This window comes from Neoarius graeffei, chromosome 10 (assembly GCF_027579695.1).
Source record: "Neoarius graeffei isolate fNeoGra1 chromosome 10, fNeoGra1.pri, whole genome shotgun sequence".
NCBI classification, from domain to species: Eukaryota; Metazoa; Chordata; class Actinopteri; order Siluriformes; family Ariidae; genus Neoarius; species Neoarius graeffei.
Window position 1 is genome coordinate 80,048,571 of NC_083578.1, and position 25,338 is coordinate 80,073,908.

General features: G+C 43.5%; 1 protein-coding gene across 1 annotated transcript in view; it reads right to left on the reverse strand.

Moving 5' to 3' along the window:
* Window positions 1-25,338, reverse strand: part of tbc1d22b (TBC1 domain family, member 22B) — a 198,383-nt gene that overhangs the window by 41,046 nt on the left and 131,999 nt on the right. Inside the window, exons 8-9 of the mRNA XM_060932378.1 lie at window positions 22,753-22,859; window positions 17,992-18,067 (exon numbers count right to left, since the gene is read on the reverse strand). Of these exons, the coding sequence (XP_060788361.1) occupies window positions 17,992-18,067; window positions 22,753-22,859 (183 nt within the window). The remainder of the gene's footprint in view (window positions 1-17,991; window positions 18,068-22,752; window positions 22,860-25,338) is intronic.

Here is a 25,338-nt window from a genome sequence, read left to right on the forward strand (position 1 = left end):
GAGTGACGCACGACACTCAGACTAAAGAGCAAATCACACAGCTTTTGATTCCGAAGAGCCGCCGGGAATTGGTATTCCAGGCAGCTCACTTTAATCCCATGGCTGGACATTTGGGGCAGGATAAAACACTAGCCCGAATAATGGCCCGGTTCTATTGGCCAGGGATTCGCGGCGATGTCCGTAGGTGGTGTACGGCGTGCCACGAATGCCAGTTAGTAAATCCAGCAGCCATTCCAAAAGCGCCTTTGCGCCCTCTCCCATTAATCAAGACCCCGTTCGAAAGAATTGGGATGGATCTCGTCGGGCCATTAGATCGGTCAACACGAGGGTACCGCTTTATATTAGTTCTGGTGGACGATGCAACGCGATACCCGGAAGCAGTGCCTCTTCGCAATATCTCAGCATGCAGTATTGCGGAGGCGCTCTTCCGCGTTATCTCCCGAGTTGGAATCCCGAAAGAGATTCTGACTGACCAAGGCACCTCGTTTATGTCACGTACACTGAACGAACCGTATGGGTGGGTGGAGCACAGAAGGACGGCAGGCCAGAACTGAGTTCACAAAACTCTTTTTTTTATTGTGACACTTTTCAGCGTACACTTCTCCTAGACACTCAGACACATGCGCACACATTAGTCGTCTGGTTGGGGAGAGAGCTCCCTCTGCTCTCGCTCTCTCTCCTTAAATAGGGCGCGGTCACTGGGGAAGACACACAAACACATTAATTAACATCAGGTGCAGTGATTCTGCCACTTACCTTCCCTGACTCCGCCCTCCGGTCACAGACCGACTCTTGACCACGCCCCCACTGCCACAATTTCCTTATGGGAAAGCCTGCCTGCTGTAACGCACCAACAGAATAAAGTATGGTGACGCACATCTTGTTGGAAATCCATAAACAAATGACAGACCTTGAGGCGAGGTAACTTCATATTGGTGTCCCTCTTTTATAAAGAGAAAGGAGAGGAGAAATAAAACGCAGCTGATACATGACACCATGAAATAAATCAAGGGTTGAAGATGGCGAGTTTAACATGCTCGTAAAACCTTGGAGACTTTCCCCATTACTCGTCTCAATCTCCTGTTAATCAAATGACTATTCCTTTTTTTTTGTATGCTAGTGTTACAATTCCTACGGATGGTCTCAGACATATGATGATAATAACAACGAGACCGTCACTGACGGCGTAGCTCACTCCGGCCCTGTCTAGTCCAAAAAGAACGATCTAAAGTGGGCCACCTTGCGCAATAAATGCTGCAAGCAATATACAAGCTATATATCGAAGCTATATACACCCTAGGAATACCGACCTATTTGCCAGAAGAATCCAAAACGGTGAGGGATTGACCGAGAAGAAGTGATTTTTGTTGAACTGCTCATTAAGGCTTAATTAGTCCATAACTTCATTAATAATTGTAATTAAGCAAATCTGGGTAGAAGTTATATGCACCCTAGGTCCCCCTGCCTTCATGCCAGAAAGAATCAAAATCGGTGAAGAATTGAGGGAGAAGAAGCAATGTGTGTGGAAACTGCTCGTTAGGGCTTAATTACTGCATATCTTCATTATTAATTGCAATTATGCAAATTTGGGTAGAAGCTATATGCACCCCAGGCAGACCTACCTTCCTGCCAAAAAGAATAAAAATCGGTGAAGAACAGAGAGAAGAAGCGATTTTTGTGACATGTGGATGACGCCAGAAGGATGATGGACAACACATGATGGCATAAACTCATCACCTGTCAGCCGGATGAGATAATAATAATAATTAACTTGTATAGTGCCTTTCTCACACCCAAGGTCACTTTACAATTCCCAGAAAAGTCCACCAAAAGAGGGTGAGGATGTAACTCCAGTGGCGTAGCTGCCCACAAGCCCACCAAAAGATGCATGAGTGTAAATCCCACACCGTCACCGGGCAACATCGGTCAGAACACTGCGCCATGGATCCACAAAGCGAGCACAAAAGCACTGCTGCACAGTGTGTTGGGCAACTCTGATGTTAAAAGGAACAGCAAGCTCACTGGAGTCCACAGTGAACAGAACACACACTCACTCATGGAAGACCAAGGCCTCAGGAAACTGACGCCCAAAACTAGGACTGGAGCTACGCCACAACTGGCGGACATAAAATTCAAACGGAGAACGGACATCAAACCATACAAGGACAGAAAAGGAAAAAAAAAAAGAAGGGGGGAGGGGGGGGGGGGGAGAGAAAAAGCTCTGGTGAGAAGCAGCAGCCTAAAGGCCTCTGCATGCTCTTGCGACAAGGTTTTCACAGATAGCTTTTCGCAGACAGTTGTAATTTATCGTTGAGCGGGGAGTAATAGGCGTGCGCGATGTTATTCACCGCCACAATGCAAGGGGGCGCCAAGTCGCGAAATCGCTAGGAGTAGTTGGTGGGTGTGGTTAGTGGAGTGTTTATCCTCCGGTTACTTATAATGACTAGAACTGGAGTCGTATAGATGTACGTACTTCCTCACTTCCTCGATCAACCGCTCTTCGTGCTGCTCCATCTTCGCTCGTGTTTTTAAAAATGGCGGTCGTGAAAACAAAACAAACCAGGAAAGCGGAAGTGCGTGTACAGCGGATGTAGAGTGGACCAATCAGAGCCCTCTTGTCTGCGACGCTGTCTGCGAGGCTTCTGCGGTGGTCACAATTTTTGGGAGGTGCGCGCAGAGAGTCTGCGAAGGTGGGGGGGCTACGCAGACACTGTCTGCGACGCTATCTGCGAGGACTGGGTTGTCAGCATAAATTGGCCTTAAAGCCTAGGTCACAACCGGACGTACGATTTTTTGGCCATGCGATTTTTGGCATTTCCAAAATCGCTGCGTTTTTTTTTGTTCGTGGAGAAAGACGCACGTTGGCTGTAAGTTTGTCTTGCAACCTGAAAAAAACGTAAGCGCCCGTAGAGTTTGTTTGACATGACAAAGAACCTCTGCGGCTGGTCTGCGGCCAGTCTACGGCTTGAAAATCAGCACGTCACACGCGCGCCCTCCGTGCGTTTCACGCGCGCCCTCTGTGCGTTTCTTGCACGTAGACCGGCCGTAGGAGCACGTACGGCCGGTTGTGACCGAGGCATAAACGCGTACACTGTACTCTCAACCAGAAACGGAAGAATCATCTAATATGCTAATTTTCCTTCAAATTAGTCTTATGCTAGTTTTGTCAAGTCTCAACTTCATGCTTTGGAATATTCCCAGTTGTACAGACAGACGAACCCTGGACTGATCCATGGGCTCCATTATCACTATCTGATCTGAATGTTTGTCTAACCTATACACACGATACACATCATCATAAACTAAACATAACCCCCACCGACTGAGCGCAGAAAAGGACTTTTTCAACTGGTGACTTCCTAGAAACAAAACATGGACGCGAAGAGGAAAAAAAAAGTCGTCAGCTTTGCTAGACAGCGGGAGCTCGCTGCTTAAGATTCTGTACTTGTAACCAAAAGGTTGCGAGTTCAAATTCTCAGAAGCAGAAAGCCACGGCTGGGCCTGTAAATAAACCAGTTGCCACGCTTGTATGATATCTCTTTGGGTAAAACTTTCTGCAAAATGCACAAAAACATGAATGCGTTAGAGAGAAAAACAGTACACCATGTAGCGCCTTGGCCTTGCAGGACAAAAGCCTCGCGTCAAAGGATCTGACTGCTGAAAGGGCGAGAGCCAAAAGTGCTGACTGGAGCCAAACGAAGGCACCATAATAATCATTTTAGTCATGGTCTGTTAACTTTCATTTCTTTTGTCAAAGCTTCAGACTTGATAATGAGCCCTTTATATTCGTAAAGATATAAAAAAAGACAGGAGCTGACCTGAAGTTAGCACTTACGCTAGAATAACCGCACACTATACAAAGGAAGAGATATATTAAGTACAAGGGGGGAAAAAAATAAAGGCAGATAATAGTTGGTAATTGTTCTAAAGGGTCAGTTAATTGTTGCAGAACCGATGTTCTGGACTGATTTTAATGATTTTTTTTTTAATAAAAAGGTTCATTCTGTGCAATTTCAGAACTACTGGTGGAAAAAGAAATCATAAAATACAATCAAGTGTTTAAGCCTCTTTTTGCTCACCACATTAAAGCAATTTGAAGAAGAAAAAAAAAAGCTTTCAAATATCACTGCACTTTCTTGCAGCCTGTCTGATTCATATGTTCTGTAAGAACTTGCTCTTATGTTATTAGGAATAACAACCCATCATTACTTCGCTATGCGTGTATTATTGCGATATACTCAAACTGAGCTGAATTTGCAGTAGAAGCTCGAGGCGAAGTGATCATACACTACCGTTCAAAAGTTTGGGGTCACCCAGACAATTTTGTGTTTTCCATGAAAAGTCACACTTTTATTTACCACCATAAGTTGTAAAATGAATAGAAAATATAGTCCAGACATTTTTCTGGCCATTTTGAGCATTTAATCGACCCCACAAATGTGATGCTCCAGAAACTCAATCTGCTCAAAGGAAGGTCAGTTTTATAGCTTCTCTAAAGAGCTCAACTGTTTTCAGCTGTGCTAACATGATTGTACAAGGGTTTTCTAATCATCCATTAGCCTTCTGAGGCAATGAGCAAACACATTGTACCATTAGAACACTGGAGTGAGAGTTGCTGGAAATGGGCCTCTATGGAGCACTTGCATGTGACGTCACAGCCGATCCAGATTGTGACAGACGCCATCTTGTCGGTCAAACACCATATTTCCGCCTTCTACTTCTACTTCTGGTTCTACTTTTTCTTCTGGAAATCCCTACTATATACAATTCTACTACAACGGCTGCGGCTACAAGCTCTCTTTACCTGTGCACGTTTTTTATGTGTATTTTTGCGTGTTGTTCGTCTGTACCGGACTTTAATATCCACTACAACCGTATAGACTTACTGGACATTGGTTTCCAGCAGAAAATGACGGTTTGTAACCGATTTCCATCGCATGCACAACATTCCGGACGAGATAGCGAGACCAGCGGGGTCTCCGTGGATTGTTATCGGAAGCAAAGCGAAGGAGGCGGCGTCGGGAGCGGAAGCTAAAGCGAGACTGCAGAGCCGGCCTGTTGACTAAGCTCAGAAAACAGCCACTCAAATCTCCACTGCCAAGCCTCTACCTCTCCAACGCCAGATCCATGGTAAACAAGACGGACGATTTGGAATTACAGCTGGAATTACCTTATTCTATTCTATAATCGGCTGGTCAGTGCTATACTCAATACTTAAGTGACTTACCCGTCCAATGAGGATTGTTATTTTCTTGTTTACAAGATGCCACATCTGAGTCGCTGATAAATCCTGAATTTCTGTAAAGATAACTGTCCAGAGATTTATAAGCACGCAGTGCTTCACCACTGAACAGCGAGGGAAAGTTAATGAGGTAATTATACACGTCTGGGTATTCCGCTGGCAGTTCCATATCCACTGACACGGTCGTGAAAACTACGTCCGGAAAGCCATAAGGGTCACTAATCTGTAGGTCGTTTATTTTAGACATATATCTAGTTATCTGTTCATTAGAAAAATGAGCCGTGTAGTCCGTCGGTTGAAATCGATCCATTCTGTACACGAGTGCAGTGGTATTCAGCGGTGTTTTTTACCGACAAGATGGCGGCTGTTAACTTTCCGGTCACGTGACTGCAAGATCTCTATACACCTATGGAGATATTGCACCAAAAACCAGACATTTGCAGCTAGAATAGTCATTTACCACATTAGCAATGTATAGAGTGGATTTCTGATTAGTTTAAAGTGATCTTCATTGAAAAGAACAGTGCTTTTCTTTCAAAAATAAGGACATTTCAAAGTGACCCCAAACTTTTGAACGGTAGTGTATATATATTTTTTTGCTCGCCACAATCCAGGAATTTCTTCACAAGAGTCTTGTTTTACTGATGAACACAAGTTCATCAGTAAAACAATGCGAAATACCTCAGCTCTAACTTAAGAATAAACTGAAAGCCATGTCACTTTGCGTTTGCTAGTTTAAACTACGCTAGTAACAATAATGCCGCTTTGAACAGTGTCTGAAATCACTCACTCGTTCACTACTCCCTATTCACTGTCTCGGGAATTCTATAAAGAGGACTACATAGTGAGCTCACTGATAAAATGGGGAAAAAGAGGAAAAAAAAAAACCTTTCAGACACTACTCCGCTGCACCGTTATTTACGTCATTACTGTCGCACAATTAAAATGTGCCAGATCAATCGACTGGTGGTTTTCAAAATAAGACAGTCATCTATATCCCCCGCTCGAGGTTTCAAGATATTATCGGTCATATTTTTTCAAGCTCTGCTGCAGGAAACCAACCCTACCTCTTTACACTGACCTCAGCAGCTCATGGCATAAACCCACCGGACCTTTGGTCCAGGTGAGCTAAAAATTAAAATTTCTCACATTCCTTAGTATCAAAAGGCACATATACATTACTTAATCAACACATATACCAACTTTCAAGACCATACCATTCATAGTTTTCAAGTTCTGCTCCGGAAACAAAACTTACCCCTAAGACTAACTTGAGAGACCAAGGCCGAATCCCATTTCACCCCTTGGACCAACCCCTTAGCCCTTCCCCTCCATTTTGCGCGTTCACGTGAAGGGGTAGGGGTATCCCAATCCCAGTTAACGCGGAGGGGTAGGGGAAGGGGTAGGGCTTCTGTACCCCTCCAAACGGAGATTTTCCTGGAGCAGACTCCGAACGAAGGGGTTTGAGTGATTTCCCACAATGCCATGCGGATTTCAGCGAGATTTCATGTGGATTTCAGAAAGATGGCGGTTCCCGCGGTGAAAGATTGTCATAAATGTATTTTCTCCATTATTTACGTGTTTTAAGTTGTTATCCAGAGGAAACACGCCGCTTGATTCGCTTTCGAGCTGAGAATGAGCAGCGATTTCTGAAATCCAAGCTGCTGCTAAAAAGCTTTGGGAGTGAGTATTGTTTTCGGTTGCTTGACTGCGTACGTTTTGTTCTGTTATTCTCGCTTTTATTGTTTACATGAGTGTTCTGACACCTCATTCTGTCGGATGTGGTGCACGAAGCGCCAAAGATATCCCATTCAGTGGTGTTAGTTAACAAATCACACCCTGCCAGCAGAGATTTCTGCCTCTGGCTCTGACTGTAGCGGCTGGTCGCAGCCAATGACGCGTCGCGTTTTGCTAACGTAAACGCTGACGGAGGTACGCGATGACGTATGCGATCGTTGAAGGGCTATCCCAATACGTAAGGGTTGAATTTCAAGCCCTATCCCTTGTAGCTCAGTTTCAAGGGGAAGGGCCAAGGGGAAGGCGGAGGGGAAGGCGGAGGGGTAGGGGTAGAAATTAGAATTGGGATTGGGCCCAAGTCTGAAGTTGTTTCCATGGAAACATGAAAAATTTTAATTTCTCAAATTTCTTAGTATGAAAAGGCACATCTACATCACCTTGTTAAAGCCTCGGTCACAACCGGCCGTACGTGCTCCTACGGCCGGTCTACGTGCAAAAAACGCAAGAAACGCACGGAGGGCGCACGTGTGACGTGCTGATTTTCGAGCCGTAGACCGGCCGCAGAGGTTCTTTGTCATGTCAAACAAACTCTACGGGCGCTTACGTTTTTTTTCAGGTTGCAAGACAAACTTACAGCCAACGTGCGTCTTTCTCCACGAACAAAAAAACGCAGCGATTTGGGAAACGCCAAAAATCGCACGGCCAAAAAAATCGTACGTCCGGTTGTGACCTAGGCTTAACATGTATACCAAGTTTCAAATCCGTATCATAAAGAGTTTGGATATATGCGCCGGAAACGAACGTTGCTCTTAGAAACTAGGTCAAAATCTACTTTTTATGTAAAAATTTGAAAGATGCTTTTTTTTTTTTAATCCAAAATAGCAAAAGGCAACAGTTCACATGTTCCTTGATCTGTATACAAAGTTTCATGAAGATATCTTCAGTAGTTTTAAAGATACGTGACCAGACGGAACCCGTTTCGATATCCCTCGCCGAACTTCATTTGGGTGGGGGATAACAAAGCCATGTCACTTTGCGTTTGCTAGTTTAAACTATGCTAGTAATAATAATGCCGCTTTTAACAGTGTCTGAAATCACGCTCATTCACTACTCCCTGTTCACTATCTAGGGAATTCTAATATAGAGGACTATATAGTGAGCTCATTGAATGAATGAATGAATGAATGAATTTATTTTTTTGAATGAATGAGTTTATTTTTATTTCGAACATGTATAAAAAAGTAACTATTTGTACATACAAAAGAAAGAAAACGAGTAATCAAAAAAAATATAAAATAAAAAGCTAATAGCCCGGTCACACCGCCCGAACTTTGCTGGAGCGTTCCTTGAACGGTAGGGAGGGGGGGCCGAATTTCGACAACGCTCGTCACCGCGCACAAAATGGGAAAAAAATCGAAAACACGGGCGTTGGCTTAGCGGTGCACCGCTGAAGCCGGCGTTGCTTTAGCGTTGGTTTAGCGGTAGCGAGCGTTGGTTTAGCGGTAACGCGAGCGTTGGTATAGCGGCGTTCTGCGCATGCGGGCTTTGGCTCGGCGGGGGTATAAAGTTGGTTTAGCGGCATACCGCTTGTGACTATGGAGCTGAACGGATCGTTTTGATACAAGTTCTGATAGATTTTTGATAGAAGCTCCACCATCAGCTTGTCATACAGTCCATGTTCAGGCCTTCTCAGTATCCACTGTCTGACCCACACAACTCTGTCTCTCCTTCTTCTCTCTCTTCTCCTTCTGTCAACAGCTTGTTGCAATCTGAGGAGGTTCTGATTCTGCTGCTGGACTAGTGCACCAATCATAGCAAGTCTCTCAGCATCCATGGTGATACAGTTTTACTGTAACTTTGAGCAAATTCGATATAGATGAGGTCTGAACTCAACGGCAGCTCGATTCCAAATGAACTCCTGGTCCATTTCTCCCCGTATTTATAGCCAAATTCTGGTCCCGCTCCGACACCTCTATACCAACGCCAAACCAAAGTTCATCGCCACCATGGATAGCTGCTTTAACGCCCGACACCGTTCCAGCAACCCCGTGTCCGCTCGTAAAACGCTTACAACCGCTCCACCGAAGTTTGTGCAACGTTTAATCGCCGCCCGGGCAACGCTGGCGAAGCAGCGGTGGTCCAGCGTTCAAGATTTCTGCGTTGGCCTAGCGGACCCAAGCGTCCACGAACTTGCGTCTAGCAGTGCCAAACTTTGACTGGGCGTTGGTGGAGCGGGGGTGAACTTTGCCGGGGCGGAAAATTGCCCCCTCCTCACCGCTCGCAATATTTTGTGCAGCTCAAAACTTTCGGAGCGGTAGGAGGGCCCCTTGAGAAACATCAGCGGTAGCCAAGCGTATACGGCGTTGCTTTAACGGGGGCCAACTTTTGTTAAACGGTGGTGAACGGTTACGAGCGGTGATGAATTTTTTTCACCGCTCCAGGAACGCTCCAGCAAAGTTCGGGCGGTGTGACCGGGCTATTAGACATTACAAAACACCACACATTGTTCGAAAAAGGAGTGGGAAGAAGTACAATACTTGAATTTCCCACCCCTTTTTAACTACCCCGAAATCCAAACTACATTAATACTCCTATAAAAATATATACCATATACACACTTCATAAATATCTATATAAATATATAATTACAAAAATAAATATCTACTACATACCTATCCCTGTAAATATGAATATATAAACTATCCCATACCATATACTAAGTTAGTTCTAATATAACAATCGACCCTATTCTATTTAGATTTATCCCTCATCATCCTCCATTAACATACATTCCTCTTCCATATACTTGTTTAAAAATATTTTTTGCACCTTTTTTTAAACAGATTTATATTTGCACTTTGTTTTATTTCTGTCTCCAATCTGTTCCATAAAGTCACCCCACAGCTCGATACGCACATGCTTTTCATATTTGTTCGAACCTTTGGTTTTTTAAAATTTACGTCTCCCCTTAGATTATATCCCCCCTCTCGCTCACTAAACATTCCTTGTATATTTTTCGGCAATAGATTATTTCTCGCTTTGTACATTATTTGTGCTGTTCTGAATTTGACCAGATCCATAAATTTCAACATGTGTGATTTTATGAATAGTGAGTTTGTGTGATCTCTGTATCCTGTTTTGTTTATTGTCCTTATTGCTCTTTTCTGTATTGTACATATCGGCTGCAGAGTGGTTTTGTAGGTGTTTCCCCAGACTTCGACACAGTAAGTCAGATATGGCAAAAATAACGAGGAATATAGAGTACGCAAAGATTTGCAATCAAGAATATATGTTTTGTTTTCCACAGAATTGCCGAGCACTTTGCCAGTTTTGCTCGTATGTATCCTACATGAGGTTTCCAGCAGACTTTATGATCCAAAATCACACCAAGAAATTTAATTTCCTGTACCATTTCTATCTTAGTATTGTCTGTTATCAATTCTACATTACAATCTTGTGTCTCCCAAACAACATGATCTTTGTTTTGCTTAGATTTAATGATAATTTATTTTTGTCAAACCATAGTTTTAGTTTATTTATTGGCAAAATTAAAAAAAAAAAAAACAACACTTTCGGACACTACTCTGCCGTGCCGTTATATACGTCATTACTGTCGCACAATTAAAACGTGCCCGATCAGTCGGCTGGTGGGTTTTAAAAATAATAAATCCATGCATGTACTTTTGTGATAAATCCATATTATACTGAGCGCATTTCCCACATTAATCAATACAAAGCACTTTGTGTCTACTGCATCTTTCAGTTCTTTTAAATCAAGACTGAACACACTCTTTCTTCTTTGCCTTTTATTATCCGCCGCCCAAATGAAGTTTGGTGGGGGATATAGAAACTGGCTCCATTCAGTCACATTTTCGTTTCCGAGCCATATCTTTAAAACTACTCAAGATATCTTCATGAAACTTTGTATACATATCAAGCAACATGTGAACTGCTGCCTTTTTCTATTTTGGATTTTTTGAAAAAAAAAAAAGTATTTTTCAAATTTTTACATAAAAAATAGATTTTGACTCCGTTTCTAAGAGCAACTTTCGTTCACGGCGCCTGTATCCAAAACTTTTCATGATACAGATTTAAAATTAAAAGAATCTTTAATCCTTGCAGAAAACTGAAACATGGATTCTAGGTATGGCCATGAGTGCGTGCATTCCCCAAAAAGAACCGCCTCCTTCCATTCTGCCATCAACTGATCGTGTTCAAATCAGGGCTTTGAACCGGCTCAAGGAACGAAAACGAAAACCGGGAACTTTTTCTATTTCACATGGAACAGAAACGAAACCAGAAACTTCATTATTTTTTATGTTCTGGAACAGAAACGCTTATTAAAAATAATGATAACCGGTGAATACCAGTTTTTATTTCGTTCCTCAAAGTTTCTGTAGCCTACAAATAAAAGTCATTCTTCTCCTGCGCAAGTTTCTATGACCCGCTGGGGTTCACTTCCTGTGTGACGTTCGCTGACTGAATGGAGAGAGCGGGAAGGTGGACTACTATCACGTCTCCATTACTGAGTGTCTGAGCAAAGAAGAGCCTGAACGATGCAACCTCCCTATTGGCTGTTTGTAAAAATGTATCAATTGTTGCCCTTCCCACGGGAATCATCGCGGGCTCGAGAGACGAGACCTGACGAGTTAGTTCGTTGGTAGCAGAACAAAATGTCTGGACACAAATCGGGTTTTCAGAAAAGGAAAGAAACTAAACGGAGGGTCGAAAATACAAAAAAGGAGGCAGAAAAAGCAAAACGAGTTAAGGTAGGACAAATGGTTACTTTTCTGAGGCAGCCCGCCGTGGCTGCAGGCTTTCAGTTGTCATTGAATGGTTACTTTTCTGAGGCAGCCCGCCGTGGCTGCCTGCAGGCTTATTTATTATAGCCCATTTAGTTAAAATAGTTGATATAAAATGTTTATAGTTATAGTTATGTGATGGTTGTCCTGATTTAGACTGGTGGGTTTTTTTTGGGGGGGGGGGGTGTTTGCGCGACGTTGCACCCGGGTCCAGATTAGGGCAGAACCGGCCCTGGCTACATTTCAGCTGTAGTTTGTTTTATGTATGTATGTACTTGCATAGATGTGTACTTGGTCTTCCAATATGGCGCCTAACAAAATCTCGCGGCGCGGTGACGTCATGCGGTAGCCCTCTATAGGGCCTGACTAGCCTTTGGTAACACACTAAACGAATTATCTTTCATTTTGGGCACTTTTTCTGTTTGTGTAGATGGGAAGACATACTGAGAATCCAAATCGCCAACATTTGAAATAATAATTGTTTTGAATTATTTCTTGTCTTATTTAATGAAGGTTGTAATAGAATTAGCCTACATTTGGCTTAAGCTGGATGAGACAGAGACATAATTTTATAGCAATTTGTTAAACAGCTGACAGGGAACGTAATTAACCATTCCAGGAACGAAATTTTTTTGTTCTAACCGGTTCGGGAACGTCTATTTAATGGTGGAACCCAAAACCGGAAACGTTAAAATTCCGTTTCTGTTCGGAACGAACCAATAGGAAAAAAATTCTGGTTCAAAGCCCTGGTTCAAATAACACTGCTGAGAAATCACTGAACTTGATTTCATAGTCTATGGACGTGACGTGACCCTAGTGATTACTGATCGGCTGTCTCGGTGTCACCTGCGAAAAAAACCATCACGTTTTAGAAAAGAAAAAGAAAAAAAAACATCCACTTTCAAAGCTGCTTCATAGTAACGAGGACCTTGATCGAAATGTAGTGGAGTGAAAAGTTAGCCTAGTAAACTAGACCCACCCGCCTAGCGGCCAAAAATATTTTTGCCTACGAGTGGGTCTAGCCTCGGACCATATCAACAGCACACCCTGGGCATCAAATCGTGCCCGCCAATCACAACGCAAGGTTTTTGTTTGGATTCTTTGGGCGGGCTTTTGCAGGAGTGACGACAAAGCTGCGCGACGCTGGAGAAAGCGCAACAGGAAAGATGGCTATGGCTAGTGAACAGCGCGTGTTTGACTCCGCTTTGGAATCAGTTTTAGAAGAATTAGACTTGGAGTTTTCGTTGAAACATGAGCAGGAAGAGGCTCTCCGCTCATTCCTTTTCAAGAAGGACGTTTTTGCTGTTTTGCCGACCGGCTATGGCAAAAGTCTGATCTACCAGCTGGCTCCCCCACTGCTTTCTGTCGCTCTGACTACGTCACAGTCACTGTTGCGCTGATTGGTCAGAGCGTTGGCCTATACGCACAGAGACAGTTTGAAAGACGACGGGTTGTTCCTACCCACACCCTTCGGAAATGTCTACGACCGAGACCAGACTAAATATTCACATTTAGTCTGGCTTGCCAGGCTAGTGAAAAGCATGATATTTGTCTTTCAAATGTAGTGAAGTTAAAGTCATAAATTGGCAAAAAAAAAAAAAAAACTCAAGTACAGTCAAAAAGTGTACTTAAGTACTAAACGTACTTCGTGACTGTCCACCTCTGAAAATTTGGTACGGAATAATCCGACTTTTTTCCGTAAATAAATTAAAAATGAGCTGTTTATGAGATACATTACTTTGCACTTATGATCAGGTTCCCTGTGGTGGTACCTACAGTATGTACGAACGTTATATGATCGCAAAAAACATCAAAATTCAGCTTGAGGCATTACCATATTCTCTTGAGCTCCGCTATTAAGACAGTCGTGACTTTTCCCCATGCTAATCTTAGTCTTACGCTAGCCTGATCATTCCACCCTTTGATCGTTTCCCTTTACCAGTGGTGATCATGCTAGCTTATGGCCTTTCTCTTTACTGATGACAGTAATATTGCAAGGCTTATGAAGCCCAATTTACATCTGCCATGTTTCTAAAGCATTTTTCTGTGTTCGTAAGATGAGCATCGGTTATGCTTCCATTTAAAAAAAAAAAAAAAAAAACCAAAACACTTCAATCCACACCAGCTGTGTTATACGCACTTTAGAGGCAATTATTTTGTGTCACGCTGAGCTTGGTTTCCATACTATTTCATTTTTCTGACATAGGAATAAGCAAAGAGTAAACTTCAAAAGAAAGCTACTGAAATTGCACAATTATACTTTAGATGCTGAGGCCTATATTTAGAACCATCAGCTCACAGTAGTCAAACATGTCACTGTGCAACCTGGAGCTTCATAGCTATAGTGATGATACACTGGAGGATCAGGGACCTAAAATAAAATAAAATAAAATAAAATAAACCCAACCAGATCCAATGTTTGCTCGCTACATTTGAAATGTGTTATAATTGTGCAAAACATAAATAATAGCTAAGCCCATCCCCCACATTACATCGACATCCTTGTACATTCGGGTTACCGCCAGGCTTGTAGTACTCGAGTCCGACTCGTGTCCTAACTTTAAGGACTCGTGACTTGACTTGGACTTGAGCACTGATGACTCGGACTTGTAAATTGGAGACAAGGACTTGGATTTTTTCTTTATTTTTTCCTAACATGCCAGAATAAGGCCATTATCAAAAAAATGTTCTGTTTCCGGTCCACCGGCAAGGTGAGTGCCGTTTGTGTGGTTGACATTTTTTTTTTAACGCCGGTTTTTCGACATTTTTTTCGGGTTCGTAAATCTAAAATCGAACTTGGCATTTCCGCATTCCCAGGGCTTTCCACTAAGGCTCATACTAGCCAGCCACGACAAATAAGTAGCCAGCCAGGGAGGGGGAGTAAATACAAAATAAACTCCTGTGCACGCAGTTCCCAGGATTAAATGTATTTTCCGCAGACCATTTATTTATTCACTTTACTCAAATACAAAGTAAAATGGCAGTAAATCTTCTTTCTTTTCTTGCGTATTGCATCATGAGGCGTTCCTGGCTTGTAAATCTCTTATTTTCGGGGCATGACACATTCACGCAGCTGAGCATGCTATGAATTAACGACGACAACGGTCTGCAGTGGGGCTACACAATTATACACTCAGCGAACATTTCTCCATTTGTGTATGAAAATACACTCCAACCACTCAGTTTGGTTTCATTTACAACCAACGGTGTCTTTTGATGCCAGCACGTAATTGAACGAGAGAAGACTGGTTTACCGGAGACAAAATAAGCGTGATCTCTGCTTCTGTTCCCTCCGACACACTACTGCCTCCGCCGAGTGCGCGCACACACCGCATGTCGGGGCCGCGGATGAGTTACTCTCCCTTGATCAACGAAGTCGGCGGGGAATTTGTGGTTATTATCGGTACAAACAGCGCGAATCACAACTTAAATGAGTGCGGTTCAGTTTGACATTATTGTCAGTCCGTTAGATAAACATTTAATTTTATTAAAATCGAAAATTAATATTTAGAGCCTGTGGGCTACAAAAATAATAGTCATTAAAGTAGCCGGCTGGACTTAATTGTGTGGCCGGCAGCCAGCGCTTGTGGAAAGCCCTGCATTCCGCGCAGAATATAGAACTGAATCAGCTCTGCGCATGCGCCGTGCGGCACAAAAAAATGGCAGCCACCATGAAGGAAGGAGATCCGGAGTTTTCAAACATTTGCTTAAGTGTGAAATCGCAAAATGGTATTCTAGCGAACAACAAAATAGTAAAGATTCAGAAAAACAAATCATTCAGTGATCATTTTAATAGTGTAATTTCATCCGAACTCGGCCTAGCGCTCGATTTAGAACTACAAAAAGTCCGTGTGTCGGACATTTTAAGTACCTTTGTAAAAGTTTTGCAAATGTTGCAGTCAGCATTTAAAATGCTAACTTAAAGTTTTTGTACAAGTTTCAGTTGATTAAACTGTCATATTTTATTAAATGTGTCTGCTTTTGTAATAAAAAAGTACTGAAAGAAAAAGCAAACACAGCATTGCGATTTCTTATCCATCCATATGTAAAAAAAAAAAAAAAAAATCCCTCCCTCCCGACTGAAATTTTTTTTTGCTCACCCGGTGGACAGGAAACAGATTTTTTTTTTTTAAGGATGGCCTAATTTGGCATAAGGTATTTATATCTACATTAATTTTTGTACTAATTTCGTGTAAGAGTGTCACCCCTGCGCACTTTGGCACGTTCATCAGATAAACTCTCTTGCGCACTGTAAATAACACAGGATTAAGGCGCAATCAGTGCACCTGTAACTATAAAAACTGTGAAAACGCATTTACTTTGCGAAGTATTGAGTTGTGTTGCTGACACGTTACTGAGCCTTATTTCCTTGTTTGGGCTCCTGATCCCTGATTTCCTGTTTCTCGTCTTTGTTTCTGCCGAGTCTACGACAAGCCTGTTCGTGCCTCGCTCGATCTATTGCCTCTTTCACCGTTTTTTGATTTTGCCTGCCGTTCTGGATTGTTGACCGTCTTCACTTGCATTAATAAGCGCACCTTCTGCGCTTGCATCCGTCTCCCAACCATCTCTGACAGAATACTTCGCACTCCCTGATAAAGAGAATGCACGTTCACACGTCATGTTCAGAACAAACTCATGTTAATGGCGTTAAAACAGCCGCCGTCAAATGGTGCGGTTGGAGTCTTGTTCTTGGACTCGACTCAATTTTTTTTAATGACCTGGACTCAAGGTTTAGTGACTCAACTACGACACTGATTACTGCGCTGTCATGTCAGTAAAATGTGCAGAACAAACTCCTCTCTTTGTTAATCTAAAGCGTTCTCGTGGTTTTTTTCAGCCTCAGCTCTCTAGTTCTAGGACCTTCTGCTTTGCTACTCTCAAACCGCCTTCCTTTGCTAGTCTCACATTACGCTTGCCTCGTTCTTGTATCTCAGCCTTTGCTTGTTTCACTTTTATGCTAGTTTAAAAAAATATATATTTTTAACAGTTATTCCATGAAATCGAGTCGTACATGAGCTGACAGCCGATGAGACACGTAGCACCGAGTTGGCAATAAGCCATGCATGACGAGATTAGTGGAATGGTTGTTTTATTCTATCCACATTCACTGGATTTTGAGAAACTGAGCATTTTTGCAAATTCGATAAAGAAAAACTTTATACAAAATGTCCGACAAAATTATTTCCGCTTAGAATGTGTCGAAATGACAGGAGCAATTTGTGAAAAATGCGATAATTCTTGGGGGGGGGGAATGCGCTGACCATCAAATACTTTCATTCCAAATTTTGTTGCTTTTTTTTTTTTTTTTTTTTGGGGTTTTGTTTCCGAGTAGAGTTTTTATTTCATCCTCGGTTGATTCAGCAACACGCTCTGCCATTTTGTTTCTCTCTACTCGCAGTATATGAGCTGATAACCGAGTAGTAGATTAGCCAATCAGAGCGCACGATTGTGAATAGAATAATTTTGTTTATCCCAAAACGTTTAGCTTTGCTAATCTCAAGGTCAAGGCTAATCTCATTTTATTTCCACCCCATCTCTCCTCTCTTTATTAGTCTTACTTTTATGCTAGTCTTGTTACTTTCTGCTTTGCTAGTCTCAAAACGCTTCCCTCGCCTCTCCTTCCGGTCTCAATATTACGCTAGTTTTACGATTCTCCACTTCGCTCATCTCAAAACGCTTTCTTTGCTAGTTTCATTTTATACGAGCCTCATCTCTCCTCTCTTTACCAATCTCACTTTTATGCTAGCTTCATTACTTTCTCTCAAAAAAGCTTTCCTTTGCTCATCTTATTATATGGTAGCCTCACCTCTCCAAACTTTGCTAGTCTCACTTTTACTCTAGTTTTAATACTTTCTGCATCACTAGTTTCAAAATCCTCCTATCTGTTGTTCAGATTTTATTTCTCATCTTTCATTCCTTTGCTCGTTTCAGGCTTATACTAATCTTAATTTCCCTTTGTTAGTGACAGTCATGTGATTTCCCCCCCTTCTTTTAAGCCTCATGGAAAATTTGACGAAAGGACTTTTACTCCTTCTAAGTTTGAAAACATCCCTGTTAACTACAGACTAGTGAGTATTTAGCAGAAAGACTCGCACTATGAACGACTGTCTGAGATTCTGGATGCCAAGACTATAACTTAATTATTAGCCACTTTAGTAGCGTTTAGCTGAAACACCCCTAGTTAAAGTGTTATAAAGATGGCGGCCTCACCGTCAATCCTGCTGATGAGCTCCTCCAGAGCCTTCACTTTTTTCTGAATCCCAGGCTGAGCAAATGTGTAATTATCCTGCAAGATCAAAACACATACATTAATAATACTCAGACTCTCTGCGTTTCCAAATAGCTTTCTGCTGGTGCTGCTTTTAATGGCACTCTGCTGTGGAGGACTGATCTTAATTAATTGGAAATGTTCTTGGGGATTTTTCCTTCTTTACACTATCTCTTCTCATCCTGAGTGCTCTCACTCAAAATGTTTATATCGGTCTAAAGTCTGAAATAGTGATCCTATCATAACAGCTCTTAAATGCAAATTTTTGTGTACTCTTATTTTTTTAGATATTGTAATCATTTTTATAGATTGTTATTACATTCACTCTTTCATTGTTATTCCATTCTTGAATCACACACAATTTCTAGTCTCAATAATATTTTCACTAGCTGACTTTAATTTGGCCACTCAGTCCCTCCCACTCAGTCACCCACCCACGTGACTGCCAACTGACCCACCCACCCACTCCCTTCCTCACTCATCCATCCACTCATTCGCTTCCTCGCTCACTCCCAAACTGACCCATCCACTCCCTCACTCTCTCACCCACCAACAACCCATCCACACACACACTCCCTCCCCAACATCCTCACTGACCCATCCACCCACTCACTTACTCTCTCACCCACCCACCCATCTGTACACTCACTCACCGACCCATCCACTCACGCACGCTCTCACCCACCAACAATCCATCCACACACTCCCTCCCTCACCCACTCACCCCCTAACATCCTCACTGACCCATCCACCCACTCACCAATCCCTCACCCACACATCTGTACACTCACTCCCTCACCGACCCATCCACTCGCGCTCTCACCCACCAACAATCCATCCACACACTCCCTCCCTCACCGACCCATCCACCCACTCACCCATCCCTCACCCACACATCTGTACACTCACTCCCTCACCGACCCATCCACTCACGCTCTCTCACCCACCAACAATCCATCCACACACTCCCTCCCTCACCCACTCACCCCCAACATCCTCACTGACCCATCCACCCACTCACCCATCCCTCACCCACACATCTGTACACTCACTCCCTCACCGACCCATCCACTCACGCTCTCTCACCCACCAACAATCCATCCACACACACTCTCCCTCACCCACTCACCCCCTAACATCCTCACTGACCCATCCACCCACTCACCCATCCCTCACCCACACATCTGTACACTCACTCCCTCACCGACCCATCCACTCACGCTCTCTCTCACCCACCAACAATCCATCCACACACTCCCTCCCTCACCCACCCACCCCCTAACATCCTCACTGACCCATCCACCCACTCACCCATCCCTCACCCACATATCTGTACACTCACTCCCTCACTGACCCATCCACTCACGCTCTCTCTCACCCACCAACAATCCATCCACACACTCCCTCCCTCACCCACTCACCCCCAACATCCTCACTGACCCATCCACCCACTCACCCATCCCTCACCCACACATCTGTACACTCACTCCCTCACCGACCCATCCACTCACGCTCTCTCTCACCCACCAACAATCCATCCACACACTCCCTCCCTCACCCACCCACCCCCTAACATCCTCACTGACCCATCCACCCACTCACCCATCCCTCACCCACACATCTGTACACTCACTCCCTCACCGTCCCATCCACTCACGCTCTCTCTCACCCACCAACAATCCATCCACACACTCCCTCCCTCACCCACCCACCCCCTAACATCCTCACTGACCCATCCACCCACTCACCCATCCCTCACCCACACATCTGTACACTCACTCCCTCACCGACCCATCCACTCACGCTCTCTCTCACCCACCAACAATCCAGCCACACACTCCCTCCCTCACCCACCCACCCCCTAACATCCTCACTGACCCATCCACCCACTCACCCATCCCTCACCCACACATCTGTACACTCACTCCCTCACCGACCCATCCACTCACGCTCTCTCTCACCCACCAACAATCCATCCACACACTCTCTCCCTCACCCACCCACCCCCTAACATCCTTACTGACCGATCCACTCACTCCCTCTCTTTCTCACCCACCAACAATCCATCCACACACTCTCTCACCCACCCACCCCAACATCCTCACTGACCCATCCACCCACTCACTCCCCCTCTCACTGACCCATCCACCCACTCACTCCCCCTCTCACCCACACATCTGTACACTCACTCCCTCCCTCACCGACCCATCCACTCACACTCACTCTCACCCACCAACAATCCATCCACACACTCCCTCCCTCACCCACCCACCCACCCACCCACTCACTGACCCACCCATCCACTCACCGATCCATTCACTCCCTCACCTAACCACATGCTCACTCCCTCACCTACTCACTCATCCATTCACCCATTCCCTCACCCACTCAATCCCTCCCTCACTCACCACCTTCCCTCACACCCAAACTGACCAAAGCTTACATGACCAGATCTGCAATCTTTTTTTGCCAGGAAACATTTTGCATGCCAATACAAGATAAAGTCAATCTGAAACACTGGCATTGTCTCCGGTCTGTAAAAGCACTAATCATTCTGCTCTGAATGAGCTGAGACGTTAACGATAGAGGCAGGAGATTAAGAGCGATTGTGTTTCTAGGTTTTTTTTGGCCATGGAGATGTGGCTTGTCAGAGATCCTGGATAAACAGATGGATGGATGGATGGATGGATGGATGGATGGATGGATGGATGGATGGATGGATGGAAGGGCAGAGAAGACGAGACAGAGTTACACTGCTTAGTGTGCATATTATGGTTCAAAATTAAGCAAATCCAGCATGGTCAGGTATCAGAGGACCAGTGCATGCTAGTTTCAGAAAGCTAGTATGAGATCAGTGATAAATTTTCTTCGTGGAGAAGAAAGGAAAAAACAAACAAAAAAAAAAGTTAAGGAATATATGTTTCTTCAACAAAATAGCAAAAATGCCAAATGAACCACGACACAGTTCCAAAATATTATGTAGTGTTTGTGCCAAAAATATTTAGCTATATCTGACCAAAAGGTGTCAAAAAAAAAAATCCTAGAAAGCAGAGAGGAAAAACAGACAATGACCACAGACACAAAAAACAGTATGCTGGTGGATGAGACAGCTTTTTTTCTCTCATTACATTACTGATATTTAGCAAATGCTCTTATCCAGAGCAACATACAACATACTCAGAGCAGCCTGGGGAGCAGTAGGGGGTTAGGTGCTTTGCTCAAGGGCACTTCAGCCATTCCTGCTGGTCCAGGGAATCGAACTGGCGACATTTTGGTCCCAAAGCTGCTTCTCTAACCATTAGGCCATGGCTTCTCAGAGGCAACGTTGATAAAAATGGAAGACAAAAGTCCGGTGTAAGCATTATTTTACAGCGTTATTTTACTGACCAAAGAGACGACAGTCCCGCCCACTCGCTTTCTATTGGGTCACAGTAACGAGACTAGTGAATTCACAGGTCAAAATTCAACCACATAATGTCAGTCTAAAGCGAAAGTCTCCCATTTGGTGAATAGTCTTATTTCAGGCGAATTTTATTCGTACTTGGTTTGATTGCTACTTGAGCTGAACAATAAATAAAAGTTAATAAATAAATGTGGTATTGCCTTAACAAGGGGTCAAAAAATGTTGGCACCCCTGTATTCACATTCTAATGCAAAAAAAGGACGAAAAGCAGCAAAAAAGAAAACACACACATTTGTCTCACTATCCTTGTAAGGACCTTCCATTGACATAAGTATCGTTGCAGTCAATTAATGCTGTGCCTGCACCTAACCCTAACCTCAGTAATAGGGGTGTTCACACGGCACATACTTGCATCGATGCTGCACCGATGTATTTTGTTGCGATATATCTTACACCGGTGTAAATTTTGTGGAGCGTTCACACGTCACAAACCTGCTTACTAGAGAGAAGCGTGTTAGCACCGGTGCAGCCCCACTTGCGCTCACACGGCAGTTTTTGCGACCGTGCTATACGATAGTAATAATGCGGAAATGAAATATGCACATGCGTGAAAATGTACTTCCTTTTCCCGGTTGTCATGGCATCACCGAGCGCCGGGAAAACAACGTGGATGAAGACACCAGCGTTGCCAGATACTGCTGACGTTTTCCAGCCCAAAATATGTTCAAATCTGCCAAAATGCACTTAAAACCGCCCAATCTGGCAACACTGGAAGACCCGCAGTTCTGTTGTTGTTGATATTCGCCATTTTGGAAGCGCAAAATACCAGGATGCAAATTATGCAATGCCCGTATGTAATCAACTCTCCTCACGCGTAGCGAGTCTACCCCTGTAGCGTTCAGACGCCCCATTTTATATCGGTGCTGCCCCGCAAACTAGCATTTACTCCGGAGTAAATTTCTTAAACCACCTCCCGAGCAGGGTTAGATTTGCACCGGTTTAAGCAGCTTTCAGGGGCTACACCGGTATAACTTTGTACCGTGTGAACGCTCTACCAGGGCAGCCCCGGTGCTACACCGGAGTAAAAGTTGTCATGTGAACACCCCTTTTGAAAAGGAAACTTTTTTGGCTCTTCATTTATTTATTTTTGTTTAAAAAAAAAAAAAAAACAACAGCAACAGCAGTTTCCTTGTGGGGACCATCCAAATGTCCCCACAAGGTCAAAATTGTCAGATTTTACTGTCCTTGTGGGGACATTTGGTCCTCAGTAGGATATAAACACACACACACACACACACACCTGTATTCCATCCAGCAGCTTGCTCATACACCAGAAGCTGTCCGCTTCAATGTTGCGTTGTGTTTCCAAAGGTAGAGCAGCCATTTCAAAGTTCTCCATGTCCTCTTCTGTAAAACACACACACACACGCACAGTAATTGAACATATGACAGCTACACACCATGTGTTTTAGCTACTTCGAGTTTCCTCAAGGGGCGGCACGGTGGTGTAGTGGTTAGCGCTGTCACCTCACAGCAAGAAGGTCCTGGGTTCGAGCCCCGGGGCCGGCGAGGGCCTTTCTGTGTGGAGTTTGCATGTTCTCCCCGTGTCCGCGTGGGTTTCCTCCGGGTGCTCCGGTTTCCCCCACAGTCCAAAGACATGCAGGTTAGGTTAACTGGTGACTCTAAATTGACCGTAGGTGTGAATGTGAGTGTGAATGGTTGTCTGTGTCTATGTGTCAGCCCTGTGATGACCTGGCGACTTGTCCAGGGTGTACCCCGCCTTTCGCCCGTAGTCAGCTGGGATAGGCTCCAGCTTGCCTGCGACCCTGTAGAAGGATAAAGCGGCTACAGATAATGAGATGAGATGAGTTTCTTCAAGGTGTGTGTTCATGCTCATGTGCTCAGGCAACACAGGGCTGTCAAAATGCTAACAAATACTGCTGGGATCCCTCTGTTCCTTTCTCGCTTTCTCCACTGTCTTCTAACAGCAGTTACCATTCCTCACTCTATAATCAGTGAGTGCTAAATGGTCCTGTTACACACATTCTACCCCCTGAGATTCCCCCACGCCCCCAGGACACTCCATTCACCACAGGAAATAACACAATACTCTCTCACTCTCTCTCTCTTCCTCATTTTTAACCTCAAGTACAGATACACAACAAAATACCTTCACTTTAGTCTCCATGAAGTGAATCCAATATTTCTTACAAGACAATTACTATTATATAAAAACAATTACGAAGTAAGAAACAAAACGACGGTGTGCTTTTACAAGAACGTGCTACTGTTACTCCTCTTAGAACACAGCAATTAATCATTTTTATTAATTAAACAAACTTTTTATCCATTTATAGTCGATGCTGTGATTAGCAGTTATACGAGTTATAAACAAATGTTCCATCAGCAGCCTCTTTTTTCCCCCTCTCCCTCTCTAAGTTAAGATGACACCCCCAAAAACAACAATCCAAACAGCTTACTAATTGTTACAAAGCCCTGACACTGGAGACTCCTTCCACAAATGTTATATACACGTATCCTTCAACATATCAAATGATTATATATTTTCAGAGTTAAATAACGGGGTTTAAATTTGTTTATTCGTCTTGAATTATGTGGCACATCCATCATACAAGTCTCTATTTTGATGGCACCCGTTACTATAGTAACAACAACAGATGCGATCAAAACAGGGAAAATGCTGCCTCAGGATAATGTCGAACAAAACAGCGAGTCATCAAAGACCGTTCTAAACTGATCGAATCTCGTTTCCTGTCTTCCAAGATGCCTTCAAACTGCCCCCAGGTGAAGGCAGCATCAATGCATACTTGATGCTTCCTATTACCCATAGGTCTGTGCAGCAACTCCCTCAAGCAACAGAAACAAGAGTGCTCTGAGAGCACAATATCCCCTGCTGGCAACAAGGCCATAACTGTGGTAAAATGAGACTGAGCTGAACGAAATTGGAACGTGTGTATTACCGACATATAACAAAGAATCCTGCCAAGTTTCATGAAATTCCTCCAAAAATTGAGAGTTGATTTCAGAAGGTGAGTACCCTTCCCAGGATGGATGGCTGGACATCGCTATGACATAATCCCCCTTCAGGCCTTTCGGCCAACGGGGGATAATAAAAATTGCGAGGGAAGTTGATTTCAGAAAGCAAGCACACCTAATTGAAATTGCCAAAGTACAAGTTTGTTAATAATTAAGGCCATAACTCTGGTAAACTTTGCCCAAATTAAACAAAATTTCAATATGCGTATAATGGTCATATAACAAAGCCTTTTGCCAAGTTTGGTGAAATTCCTCCACAAATTGTGAGAGGAGTTGATTTCAGAAGAACGTACATCCTCATGAAATTGTCAAAGTACAAGTTATTTAATCAAGGACCATAACTCTGGTCAAATTTTCACAAACGAAATTAAATCGCAATGTCTGTATTACCGTCATATAACAAGGCCTTTTGCCAAGTTTGGTGAAATTCCTCCAAAAATTGTCAGAGGAGTTGATTTCAGAAGGAAAGCGTACTCTCATGAAATTGTTAAAGTATAAATTTTTTAATCAAGGGCTGTAACTCTGGTAAAACGTGACCCAATATGACGAAATTACAATATGTGCATTACCGACGTATAACAAAGAATCCTGCCAAGTTTCATGAAATTCCTCCAAAAATTGTGAGAGGAGTTGATTTCAGAAGGTGAGCGCCCTTCCCGGAACAGCTGGATGGACAGAATTCGCCACGACATAATCCCCCTTCGGGCCTTTCATCCAGCAGGGGATAAAAATTTTTAAAAAGATGGCAGACCAAACTTCACAGAAAAGTGATTTAATTTACTGAGAAATAAACCTGGCACTCTCTCATAACCCTGTGACTGTAATATGA